This window comes from Daphnia carinata, chromosome 1, assembly GCF_022539665.2.
Source record: "Daphnia carinata strain CSIRO-1 chromosome 1, CSIRO_AGI_Dcar_HiC_V3, whole genome shotgun sequence".
Taxonomy (NCBI): domain Eukaryota; kingdom Metazoa; phylum Arthropoda; class Branchiopoda; order Diplostraca; family Daphniidae; genus Daphnia; species Daphnia carinata.
Window position 1 is genome coordinate 1,720,777 of NC_081331.1, and position 13,579 is coordinate 1,734,355.

General features: G+C 41.5%; 2 protein-coding genes across 4 annotated transcripts in view; both read left to right on the top strand.

Moving 5' to 3' along the window:
• LOC130692514 (laminin subunit gamma-1-like) overlaps nt 1-13,579 on the top strand; it is a 73,419-nt gene that overhangs the window by 36,532 nt on the left and 23,308 nt on the right. The gene's annotated exons all lie outside the window — the stretch shown is intronic.
• On the top strand, nt 5,538-13,148 carry LOC130692519 (uncharacterized). Of its 3 annotated transcripts, none has more exons than XM_057515642.2 (9): nt 5,538-5,756; nt 5,871-6,094; nt 7,205-7,474; nt 8,333-9,194; nt 9,563-9,678; nt 10,801-10,950; nt 11,639-11,843; nt 11,979-12,188; nt 12,314-13,148. In XM_057515642.2, exons 2-9 carry the CDS (start codon nt 5,969-5,971, stop codon nt 12,409-12,411), a joined length of 2,037 nt encoding a protein of 678 aa, XP_057371625.1. In that variant the 5' UTR covers nt 5,538-5,756; nt 5,871-5,968; the 3' UTR covers nt 12,412-13,148. The 3 variants fall into 3 exon arrangements, with proteins under 3 accessions (XP_057371625.1, XP_057371626.1, XP_057371627.1); XM_057515643.2 differs by having other exon boundaries at nt 5,540-5,756; nt 10,801-10,938; XM_057515644.2 differs by lacking the exon at nt 7,205-7,474 and having other exon boundaries at nt 5,541-5,756.

Consider the following 13,579-nt stretch of genomic DNA (forward strand, 5'->3'; position numbering starts at 1 on the left):
TGGTTACGCTTCGCATTCTTTCTTCTTCTGTACCGGTTCCGAGAAGGAACAAACCGCTCTAGAAAAAAAAAGAACTAAACAAAAGCAAAAAAAAAAAAAAAAAGGCTGACTATAAAAAAAACAAGAGTCAACAATCGCTAGGAAAAGAATAATTAGTTTGGAACGGAACGATTTGTTACTGGTCTTATTCCGCTTTTTTTTTTTCTTCGTGGAAGGAACAAAAAAAAACGTCGATGGGTATAAAACAACAATGTATAACAAGCTAGACCTTTTAGATCCACCGTTCCGGACGGGCAACAGCCACAGAAAATTGCTGAAAAAAACGAAAACTAAGTGGTCCAAGAACTATCGCCATATTTTGTGCTTTTGATCCATTTTTTTTATTGTTTCATCCTCGACTAGTTAGACCTTACGATGCGTTGGGAAAACTTTCATGTAAATCAGACCAATAAATAATATACTGCTGCATGTGTATCTTTAGTTGAATGAAAAAGATCAGGAATGTTGTCACGGCTATCAATTCTTGTTCCTCGACATTTTCACTGCAAGAACTTGACACAATTTCTTTAACTTGTTTCATTTGTTTTTTTTTTCTTTCCGCTTTACAGTCCTCCTTACTGTCATCGGATGCCGCGTGATTGTTACCGAGAGGGGAAGGCCACGGCGAATGAATGAACATGACGCGACTTGAATTCGAGCAAAATCGTAAAACTCCAAACCAAAAATAATAACAGACATAAAAAGAAAATGCGTTTCTTTTTAATTCAAACTTTTTTTTCTTGCATTGTTTCAGAACTTCTCTTCGAAAAGGAGAAAACTTAGAAAAACAGCATACACTTGTTTTATAACGCAAAGCGTTGGTTGTTGTCAAATTCATGCCAATTAACGTCCGGTTAATGACACATTGGTGAAAACTTTGATTGTGCATCGAGATCGCTTGTCTCTCTCATTGTGTCGGTTCAGACCCAAATGCGTCGGCAAAATTCCTTTTCATTTTTGTTTTCTCGAAAAAGACACGGAAAATAAGGCCCTTGTGCGTGCAGCTGCGATTTAAAACAAGAAAAAAGAAACAAAAGCACAAGAAAAAGGAGAGCGCTGCGCTCTTATCTTATCTGATCTACTTCTTTTTTTTTTCCACCCTTCCTCAATGCGCTGCTGCTGTGGTCTCGTCGCTTTGACGGCATTTCTAGGTGACGAAGATGACGAGACGAAAAGCCGGAAAAAATTAAAGATGGGTCGTGGCGGACGAAAATTCGGCGGCAATGCATCGCAATCACAATTGGAAGCGGCGAGACAGTGACTTTCTAGAAATCTTTTTTAATCTTATATTTTTAGCTGACGTATTAAACATATCTTCTGTCGCCAGCATTGGGTGAATGAAACATAAATGGTATAATAGCCTCAGAGAAATAGTACCGGTAAAGTACAATCATTCCTTTTTGCATTGGTGCAATTACACGTACGGCCGCATATGTACGCAATCATTGTCTTTTCTTAACCAGTTGAGTTGCGTCACAAAGCAAAATAAGTGGAAGCGTCCATGCCAACATGTTTCCTTGCCTAGCATTTAACTTTTGGGGCGGGGCGACAATAATTTTGTTCCTTTTTTTTTTCTCTCTCTTTCTCTCTCTCTTTTAAAATAAGCGCTGTCAAATTCGTTGATGCGTTCTATCTAACCAAGTAACCATAACGGATAAAAATTGCCTTTTCTCTTTCTTATTATCATTTTTTTTTTCTAATTTTGCTGTCTTTCACTGAACGACGATGATAGCAGAAAAAAGCGTTGTTGCGAATCGTCGTCGCGTTGCCCCAAATAGAAATGAGTTCCATTATGTAAACGATGGCCCCCCTCTCTTTCCAATCAGACGAATCGATACGATAGCAATGAAACCCGTTTGAATAGACAACTACGTTGCCTGCGACCTGTTACTGCCTTCCATTCAGAGAAACCTAGAAAAAAAAAGAGACGAATTATTATTCAAAACGCAGCACGCGGAAAGAAATCACACAACAAAAATTGGAGGGAATAAGAAGGGGAAAGAAATGCTATTGAATTTCGTGAGAGCTCCACTTCGTTTGTTTCCGTGTTTCTTTGGCTCAAACATTCTTGCATATGTAGAAATGCTCTTTCCATCAGCTTCTTCCATGTTACTGCGTGCACACACGAGCAATGCGTATGTATATTCGTTATTCCTCGTGTGTATTTTAGACTGCCCCATTGTTCCCACCACGTAACGCCCCTGCAAATGAGGACTGCGTCGAAAGCTTTCCCCCGCCAGCGACTGCTTGGTAATCACAAGCAAAAAAAAAAAAAAAAAAAGAAAAAGACAAAATGCAATGACATGGAAAAAAAGCGAAACAAAACCGCACGATTGTGATTTGAATTCAACGGCATTTCTCATCAACGGGGCTATGGATATATTCTATCTGCAAGCGCAAAAACCCTGAATGGATAAAAGAGACAATAAAAGAAAGCAAATGGAACACGTCGTAATAGACTCTGTTTATACGAAATGCTGTTGCTACAAAAGAAAGGAGAAAACAAAAATAGTTTCCAAGGAATTCGATTTTGCCAATCGAGATATCCAACTTTGAAAGATATCAAATACAATTAAAGACACTATAAAAATCAGAAACAATACGGTATGTAAGCCAACATCAGCTGCGAGTGTCTCTACCGTCAAAGATGCTTGCACCAGTCCCCCCCCAAAAAAAAACTGGGTCTTCGTCTCTTGCGGTAAAATACGCTAGCCCAACGTAACTATAAATCGAAATTTTTTCTCATAGACCACGAGCTCGTATTGCGTTTTTACAATAGGCTATAATTTTATTAGATCTCTATTTTACGGATGAAGACTAATTAACCGGGAGGCTGTGTTTCTTTCTTGGACGCTGTCGTCACTCGAATGTAGGTAATTCAGCGATCGTATATAGTAACATCGCTACATAAAACGGCACACATAACCATCTCCGACACGCAGAATACGTGACGCTGCTCCGTTATAGACAATTGAAGAGAAAGCGGATCAAATAGATAGCCAACTCGAGGAGAAGATGCGCCAAAAAGAAAAAAAAAAGCGCAGGGGGATGTATATATGTGTGTGCAAAGTGCTTGACGAGATTGAGTTGCTGTTTTACTCCTCTAACTTTGTTTTCTCTTCCTTTTTCTATGAAGAGGACTGGCAAAAAGACACGAACGTAAAAGAAAAAAAAAAAATAGGAAAATGGGAAAAAACAAAAGAAACACATTGGAAGAGAAAATATACGTGTAAGACGGATTTAGTTTTTTGGACGGCACGCTGAGTTTGGACACTATAAACAATTCATTCTAGTGGCAGGCCGCGGGAATGGCGCAAGAACGGGTTCGGCCCCCCCATGCATTCGCACATATAGTACAGCAATGCACTCTATTAGTGCACATCCTTCTTTGGACTATAAGAAGCCTTCAAGCGATAGAGGAGAGACAGAGAAAATGAAAAATAAAAATCTTACAATCTTTTATTTACGATGGCAAATGAAAAGTGAGAAAAGGAAGGTCCGCCACATATAAACGGTAGGAAGAAAATCTTCGAATGGCCCACTAAGAGAAAAACATTTGTGGCAGTTAGTTGTTGACGTCAACTTTCGCCAAAAGGAAGAGTAATGGACTATCTTTTCTCTTCGTTTCTTACTTCTTCTTTCTACATCTACAAAGCGCTGCTGTTGGGCTATTTTATGCTTTTTTGTTTTCTTCTCTTCTCCTACATCGATCCCAAAAAAGGAGTGTCGTCCTCGTCTATCTCTTATCTAGTCAACCTCTTGAACCCAATTTCCCTTTCGCCCTAACCTCTTATCATGTCCGGATTCCAATATAAGAAAATGGTTGATGATGGACGCCAATCACGTTATTATAAAACGAAAAAGAAAAAGAAAAAAGAAAAAATGGGTGGAACGTGTACGCAAACCGACAGGCTTATCATAAGGCTCTGCATGGGGTTCACGGCACGACTCAATCAAGCGTTTCAGTAGAAAAACGACGACAATAACAACAATGTAAAATATTTGTAGTGTTTGTGTACATCTACTAAAACATAAATTTTCAAAAAGCTTCCCTCTTTTTTTTATCTTCCTCCGCGTAAATCGTGCCGCGTTGTTTTTTTTTTTAGCAATGTTCAGTATGTGAATGTCGAAGCGGCCCAGTCACGATCCCCATGCGCCTTCAATCAATCTGTTCTTGGCGTAGGTGCGATCTGAGGCCTTCGTGCAAGCCGATGTTCTTGCAGCTTGTCATTTTTGTTTTTCATTTCCTATTTTGTTTTTGACGACTAGAATACAATGTTTCAAAACACCACTCAAAACAACAGCCTCATCGATCGGATGTTCCGCGTTCCGCTGAACATCTCCTACACTCCTGTTTGTTGGCCATTGAGTACACATAAAAAAAAAGGTGGATGTGCATTACTATGTGGCCGTTTTTATAAATGAAAGAGAGAGGTGTAAAGAAAAGATTTCTTTGTACACCCAACTGCAGCTTTAAAAAAAAAAAAAAAGGAAAGACGAAGAAAATAAAAAGTGTGTCAAAGTAACAGGTCATCCTCATTCCGTTTGAAAAATGCCTTGGCGGAAATGCCATTTGACTAAAGAAGTGGACAAACGAAAACAAAAACCTAATCGATAGGGCATTATTGTGTCCATCGTTCTATATTTGAGCGAAGACGATAAGGAAAGAGAGAAAGTGTTCCAGTGACAGATACAGGTTTTGAGGGCACACAGCAATGAAGATGCTGCCCGGCTGAACTAGCCACCAGTAGTTAGGGCATTGGAATCGTTCTTCTTTCACAGCATCTCATGCCACTAACAGAACCACCCTTTTATTTGAATTCTCCCTCGTGTGTTGTCCGCTGGCATTTTAAATATCATAAAATGAGATCAGGGAGGACGAAAGGGAAAAGAGAAGGTTCTTCCTCATTTCTTTCTCCACTGCCTTCTCCATCACCATCATTCGAAAAATCACGTACGTGCTGGTCTTCAACTACTATTTTTATTCTCTTCTTCATTTCACCCCCATTCCCGAAATTCTTTTGCCCAAAACCAAACCGGATGCGTGTAAAAATTTCGATTGCAGATTTGTTTGTGAATTCATTTTACATGATTAGACAGCAATCTAATCTACTACACTCACACACGTACGTATAGAAAATGCAATGGGGAGCCCAGAATCCGATGCCATTTGTATGGACGTGCAGTTGTAGTCTGCTGTGTTCGGAGAAAAAGAGAAGTCTAGGTGTTGAGGCGGGCAGAAAAAAAAGGTAGGAAGGTAGGCGGCCCCAAGCCCGACTGACCTACATTTTCCCGTTTCCCTTCTTTAAAAAAAAAAAGCCACCATCACTGGCTTAGCTATGCTTGCAAGCTTATAGTGTAAAAAAAAAAAAGCTTCTCTCTTTCTCTCTCAACAAGAATGGGGAGGTGGGCGGCAAAGGGGATGGCCAGCCAGTGTGTAAGCATAGCCACGTACCGATCGAAGGTGAAAGGGACTCCCCTTATATATTTAGGCAGGAGGATTCCTTCAACCTGTTCGTACACGCTCTTGAGATATCGAGCAAGGACGGTGGTGCTCCCAGTGTGCTCCTTCATTCACCGCATCGAGTGCCTTACATCTTCTGTTTTCCGTCTACTGTACAAGTATACACAGTTCCTCTTACTCTAGACCTATAGAGCCGGAGAAAAAGCCGCAAGTGTCCCGCAATTTGTAAGATTCACGCCAGCTATATCGACAGGTGAGCTGCGCTAATAATTTCGACCTGGTTCTTAACGTTATTACGAGCCAAAGAAAAACGTTACACGTAGTTTTTGTTTTTCCTCCCTAAATTTTTTTTTTTTGTTTGAAACAGATATCAGCTGTTTAAGTCCCCATTCCCGTTTTGCACGAGGAGAAAATAACTGAAGCGCACGCGCTCACGCCGGTTCAACGCAAGAAAGTCGAGAGAAAATGATGGCAGCCAGAGGCTCATCTATCGTCGTCCTGTTGATTGTCTTAATGGCATCGTCAACCTTCTCCCAAGAATCGTGGAGCCAAACACGAGTGAAACGAGATAAAGGTGGCCATCATCATCAGGTAGGGTGACCCTTCTCAATATCTTTCTTTTTCTCCCGAGATTACCCCCTAAAAAAAGAGGGGGGAAAACCCGAAATTTCACATCCGCAAGTGAAAAGAAAATCGACAACAGTGCGACGATTGTCAAACTAACTAACTCCACACAAAAATCTTAACTCAAAAATAATTCTTGTGCTAAAGTTGTGCATATTTTCTCCTGGATTCCGGATTGAAAATTTGAATGAATTAATAGGGGAACCATCAGTACACGTCAATAGAAAAATGGAAGGTTTGGGGGCCGAATTTGAAAACGGACATTCCCGGTTGGTTTTGATTTGAACGTAGTCCCGAGAATTCAATTTTTGGCTTTCGTTTTGGGTGGGTGGTTTTTAAATCTTGGAACTAGGGCAATACCGTACCAAAAGGGATAATCATCAAGGCAATGGGAAAAGGAAGCCATTCCGCACACACTTTGTTAGTTCGCACTGATTATCGTGACTATTTCGTATTTCTAAACGGCCCGAAGGTGAATGCCGACTACGTCGTTCACAAATTATTCGACGTGAGTAAACAAACGGAGACTCGTATTTTCCGTCTAGCTTTTTTTTTCTTTTTCATTCATTCAAAGAACAATCTTTCAGTGAAATTGATGGATAGTGGCGCAAAAGACAGGCGGATAGAAAAAACCAACAAAACGATAAGATAAACGAACACACGCGGGTCTGACTTTCTCCTAACCAATTAAACAATATTCGTGTGTATAATTCCATTTTTTGTTCGTTATCTCTCTCCACGGCCGTCAGCCCCCCCGTAATTGGCAGTTTTTTTTTTTTTTTTGCTTCTCGTATTTATCATCTGTATTCGAATGGCACCGTGAATGACCGGAGAAAACAACGCCATCTTATCAATCGAGTACGTGGGGGCAAGAGTCCAAGCGAATTCATGCGTGCGTGTCGTGCGCGTGTGTGGTATTTTATTTTAACGTTAAAATTCAAGAGTCATGCAGAAAGAAAAGAGAAAAAAACAAAAAAACAGAACAGGTTGTTTTCTTTGGGCGTGTATGATAATTGCATAACACGAACTAACTTTCGTTGGGGGGGTCCCATCGTCTTTGATGTTGTACACATACAGGAAGTAGGGCGACAGCGTCATACAGCCACTACCGGTGATCACCGGTACAGCTCTCACGTTGTCGCTCCCGTCGTCCGGCCAACGGCGGTGATTGAAACTGAATCTGTGCGGCCCATCGCCAATAACAATCATCGCCAACAGCTCAACGGACAACCGAGCCAACGGCTTCATTACCAACACTCCCGTCATCCGACAAGAAGACCCGATCACCAACACAAGCGCATGGTTCTGCCCGCTCCACGACGGCCCTACAACGCTAACCAGTTATCTGTATTAGCCCAACTTAAGCGCTAGATTTTTCACTCAATTTTTAAGTTCTTCATCTTTCTTCCCCACTCCTCAATTGCAAAAGAGAACAGATTCTCGTCACGGGTAAACCTGTAGGAAGCACCAATCACAGTCATCTTGCCCTTCAATTATCTTATTCTTATTATTTTATTTTTCATTGATTACCCATTTTTCTTTTTTTGGGGGGGAGGGGGGTCCTTTTTCATGCCACTGTTATTTCCTCCACTTCTTCTTGTCCCTTGTCTTCGTTTCTCCGGAGCCAAAATGATTGCCTCTTTAATGGCGAGTTCATGAGAACACCTTCGACCCCGATTTCTCCTGTTCGCTCTCTTCCTTCTTTTTTTTTCTACTCTTTTCTTTTTTTTTTTCGGTCGTGTGCGTTGCTTGCCAGCGCCCCAATCTCCATGGCTTCCCCTGAAAAGTTTACGTGTTTTCACATGTCTATATATGTCGCTCTATACGATATAGTATATATTCATATTCTAATTTATTTTATTTTTTTTTTGGTTGACATTCCAGGCCGGGACCTTTGATCTTGTTCTACCTTCTCATCTTTTATTTTGTTTTTTTATTTTTGCCAAAAATTCTCTCATTCTCGTAACCTGTTTAAGCCTTAATGAAGGGGTTGGCACATCTGTGGGGTGTTATTGTAGTAGTTTGAAGTTCCTCATTTTCCTGTATGTTTTATAATAATGTCGACTGAAACTAACCTCAATCAGACGTGACACCATTTTTTTTTTCACCATTAATGCACAAAATGTGATCAAATGTAATTCGCTGTGTAAGGATAGTCATCTAACTGTTCTTTGTTCTTTTCATTTTATCTTCTGATTGAAACAGCACGGACCGATTGGACCAACGCAACACTACGCTCCGCAACCAGCACCTCAGAGTCCAAGACCTGCTTACCTGCCGGCTATTTTACCGATTTATCTTCGGCCATCTTCCATAATTCTTCCATCGCCTCCGACCCAGTCTTATCAGCAACCGAGCGGTTACGCTTCGGCTCCCGTTCCGCAGAGCCAGCCGTCGTATAGTCAGGCACCTCCACCGGCTCCTTACCAGCCTCCCCCACCACCTCCTCCTCCCCAACAACCTCAATACCAACAACCTCAGTACCAGCCTCCTCCACCTCCGCCACCCGCGCCTTACCAGCCTCCTCAACCTCAGTACCAACCTCCTCCTCCACCAGCGCAACCGGCTGCTCCTCCAGCATCTTATCAATCTGCTCCCCCAGCTGTGTATAACGAAGCTCCTTTACCTGTGCCTTTGTACGCTCGTCAACCTCAACAGAATGCTGCCCCAGAATCTTACAATCAGCCACCGCAACAGGAAAGCACTACGGCCGCTTCGTACGAAGCCATTCAACAACAGGAGCCCGAACAGTCTGTCCAATCGGGCAGTTACGCAAATTCGGAACCGGTCACCGTCCCGCCTATTGTTGAGGAATCAGCTAGCTACAGCACACATGCCCCAGTAGCCGACCAGGACATCCAGACGAATTCCATCGGCGCATTGCCAGTTCCTCCACCACCTGGCGGAGTTGCTACTACCGCTGTCGCTGCTGTTGATGATGGCAAAAAGGAGGAAGCATCTCAATGGTCTGAAGGCTCCATCCCATGGCAATTGGAGAAACTCGGACTCAATACGTTGAACGATCTTCTCGTCCTATCCGGTTTGGATGAGATGTTTGACAAAGAAGGTGAGAACTCGTGAACGTCGCGCCAACGGTCCTTTTATTGTTTAGGCAGAAAATCACAAGCCGGATTCGTGTATTGTATTTATGCAAATTCGAATGCCCTGTTTGTTTCCTACTTCAGCTATCAGACAGGTTTTTTTGGTTTTGTTTTACTGGGTAAGGGCAGAGCAAACGTCTGGCCAAGAAATCAAATGAAAAGGGAAAATGTGACCCGCTTTTCCTTTTTTAGGCTCTCTCTGTTTCTCCCTTTCTTTTTTTTATCGCTGTTCAGCAATAATCAAAACAACAAATATGGACAAAAGAGATCGAAGAGACGTAGACAATTAGATATCTCATCAATTATTATTTTTTTGTTCCTTTTTGCTGCGCAGGACCTTTTACCGTCTTCGTACCAGTCGACCAGGCCTTCGAAATCCTCATCCAGAAATTCGGCGGCATGGAAAAGGCCAGTGAAGAGTTCAACAAAAACCCCGACGTCCTTAATTCGGTAAGTTTATTTTCAAGAAATTTCATAGACTGTGGCTGTGTCGATGTCATCCGATACTCGACTAACAAAAAACGAAGAAGCAAATGAAGTTAGAGCCTGTCAGAAGGCAGATGGTAGTTGCCCCTAATCCGACAAGTAGATCGCTAATGTGTTATTCGACATGATTACAGTCTCGTCAGAAACCACGGGAAAAACAACAACAAACAAACCCAAAAAATAAAGAGCCCGTGACGGCTGGCCCAGTCACGGCTTCACACTGAAGGGCCATATATTTTTCACTGAAAAAAAAAAAAAATTGTGTTTTGGCAATTGTCCAATAGAGAAAGTCTTTGATTTAGCAGAAAAGAAAAGCCAAGCAGACAGACGTGTACTAATGGAAGACCAACACACATAGCTATTTTTGGGAAAAATCCAAAAATGTTAAGGGCCGCGGTGGCGGTTTCAACCAAATGTGTTCCCTTTTTTTTTTTTGTTCCTCTTCCTCTTCGTTTTCTACTGTGTACAGGTATGCGACTGGGCGCGGGCTCAGCAGCTCCAAGGCATCGCTGCTTCGTAGCCCTTACCAACTATATCTCTACACTCTGCTTCTCTTGTTTGTTATTTTTTTTTCTTCTTTTTCCTTCTCTCTTCAACGGAGAGAAAACGAATTCTTCCTTTTCTCTTATTGAACCGGTCGTCTTGAATGATGGCCGGCCCTGTTCTTCAGACTTACACACACACACACACACACACGCACAGGTGAAACGGGGCCCCCTTTCCAAGCCCACTGGGCAAATGCAGCAACTTTCACCGGGCGTCTTACACGCACGAGAGCCTCGCGCGCCACTCTTTTTTTTTTCTTTCTTTTTTTGGCTGTTGAAAATGTAGACGACAGCAACTGTGTACCTGTTTCATGTCGGCCAGGAATGCTGCTATAAAGCTTCTTACCGCAGAATGGGAAAAAAGGACTTTTAAAAATTGGCACGCAAGACGTTACTAGACAACACACTTCTTTTGCGGTTTTCTATTGCCCTTCTTTCTCCTTTCTATGTTCCTGTCAGTTTCAATCCCATCAGTGTGTTGCCTTCTCTTCCAAAAAACTAAAATTTGTTTTTTGGTGTTTTTGCTTTTGATTTCTGACAGCTGTTGAAGCACCACGTTGTGGCCGGCTCCGTCTCTTCTTCCTCTCTGCAAAACAACGGCGTCATGCAAAGCCTTCTCACCACTCCGCTCCGAGTCAAATTCTACGAATCAGAAGACAACGAATGGAGACCATTAAAGGTAAATACTGAGGTACACCATATTGTTTTGCTTGGATTTTTTTTTCTTCTCAAAGTCCACGTTCCTTAATTTGCGGTCTCGTTCGTTCAACTCTACCAGTTTTTATTCATTCCCACCGCATTGACTAAAAGACATCAACGAAAAAAAACAAAAAACTTTCACCTTTTTATTCATGGAAGACGGTTATAGAGGCCCTCATTGCCAAATAAAAAAATTATTATTAAAAACAACATCTAAAATAATCAAGAAAATTAAACAGAAGGCAGCAGGTGGTCATTCCCATTGCTGTAGTGACCCGTTGGCTTTTTATTTAATAAAACAGTCTCCGTGTCGGTTCTCTCTCTCTCTCTCTCTCTCTCTCTCTCTCTCGCTGTTGCTGTCCTATCTATTCCTTTTGTATATGTTACAAACATGTCGAAAGGAGACCGTAGTGGGCTGCATCGACTGTGTGAAAGTTACTTAATTCCTTGTCTTTCTTTTTTTCTTTCTTTCTCTCATTCTCTGCAAGCCTTTGATGGAATTGCCTAACAATTCTATCCTTCCCACCCGTAATGTGTTATGAAAGAACGTGGGCAGGGGATTAAGAGGGCGCATACAGATTGGCCGTTCAAGAGAGAAAGTCAGATGACACGGCTCTTTTTTTTTTCCTAATTTTCTCTTTGTTCATTTCTTTATTTTTTTAAATGTGGTAATCCGACAGGTGATCACGGTGAACGGTGCTCGTGTTGTCAAACCCGATATTCAAGCCACCAACGGCGTTATTCATATCGTCGATCGAGTCCTCTTCCCCGTGCCGCAGGCGGACATCTACAACACCCTCAAGAACGATCCCGCTCAGCGATACACTACGTTGATTTCCGCGATCGATAAAGCGGGACTAACGACTGTTCTGGCTAATCCCACGGGTAAGTTCTCTGTCCAATTTTTCAAACATATTTTCCCACAAAACGAAGTGTTAATGAAAATCAAAGTACCGCAACGAGGAAAGTGAATTTACTAAACATGAACATTTTTTAAAAAAATCATTTCACCACACACAGGTGGACCTTACACGGTGTTCGCGCCAACCAATAAGGCTTTCTCGTTGATATCTCGTTCCGAGCTGAACGCAATCCTGAACGATCCGGCTAAATTGACCAAGCTGCTGCAACGTCACGTCGTCCAAGATTTGATCTACACATCCGGTCTGCAAGGCTTTCAGAAAGCCTACGCCCTGGATTTCGAAATCCTTTACATCTACCACGCCAAGGGTAAGTTAAACAAGATTCACCTTTCTTAATAAGACAAGATTTTTTTTTTTCACTTTCACTTGTACCAATAGCATTAAGAAATGTTTGCTTCATGTTGATCATTGTGACACCTTTTGATATTCCAGGTATGACTAAGGTCAACGGAGCTAACGTCATCGATCAGGACAACACAACATTGAACGGTGTCATCCATACCATCGATTCAGTTTTGGGTCTTTATTGATTTTGAGGGTCCGGCTGAGCCGCCTCTAGTCACAGCCCACAACTTCATCGACTACTTAGGAAACAAAAGACGAAACGCAACACATAGTAGCTCTATAGAGATACCCTTTTTTTTCAGTCTCAGCCTTTATCTAAAAATTAAATATATTTCTTCGGCTTTCTTCCTTCTTTCATTCCTCTCTTTTCTTTTCACTTCTTCGTTCTTACGATGAAGAAGTTTCCTATGGTCATGTAAAACCATTCGACCCGCAAAACATTCGCCAGTAAAATGAGTGAATGAAAGTTCTCCAAAAGACTGCGGACTTGCTTCGTCCAGTCTTTGAAACATTTGTCCATATTGTTATTCGTCCAGGTGGATCACATGTTAATTTCTTCTTTTTTTTTCTCATTTGTTTTGTGTGTGTTTTCTTCTCTGATCCACCTAAGCCATTTTTATATATCTCCCAATCGTCATTTGCTACGTACCCCCGAAAGAATGTTACTAATTGCCAAGCGATTGGCGAGATATTACGTCCCTCTCTCCTTAAAATAACCATAATACTATTATGCATGTATTCATTTCTCATAAAACACACAGTGAGTATTATGAATGAAAAAAAAAAATTTAATAAAAAAAGAAAATAAATTGACGTGCTCAATGGCCAGTCTGTTGGCAGTGTGCACCATTCGCGAGACATGTCGACCGTTTATGTGCGCACGCAGCTGAGGGACAATAAACGTGGTTTAACTTTTGATAAACGTGTACATTTATCTCAATGAAAGGCACTTTGATTCTCAATGTTTTCTTCGTGATAAATCAACTAGCCTTGCAAAAAAAAAGCAAATGAAAATATGAAATAAGTAAAGCATTCATACTTGTTTTACCTGATTGTCAGGGAAAGGCATTGCGCATTAGTAAATTCATTTTAAATTGGCTTGTCCAGTAACAAAAACAAACATACCGGTTGCAAAAGAAAAGCAAAACACGCAAATTTAGAGAGAAAGTATCGAGCAATACCAAAGCGTATAAGTGCAGAAAGACTTGATGTTACATGAAAGTTTCGTCGGCCCTGTTGGTGCAATAATTTTAACCGGTACCCATTTTCGGAGTCGAACACAGACTAACCCACTTTTAGCCAGAATGTTTGGTACACTAACGTTTGTACCAACAAGGACGTTACAATAACGGT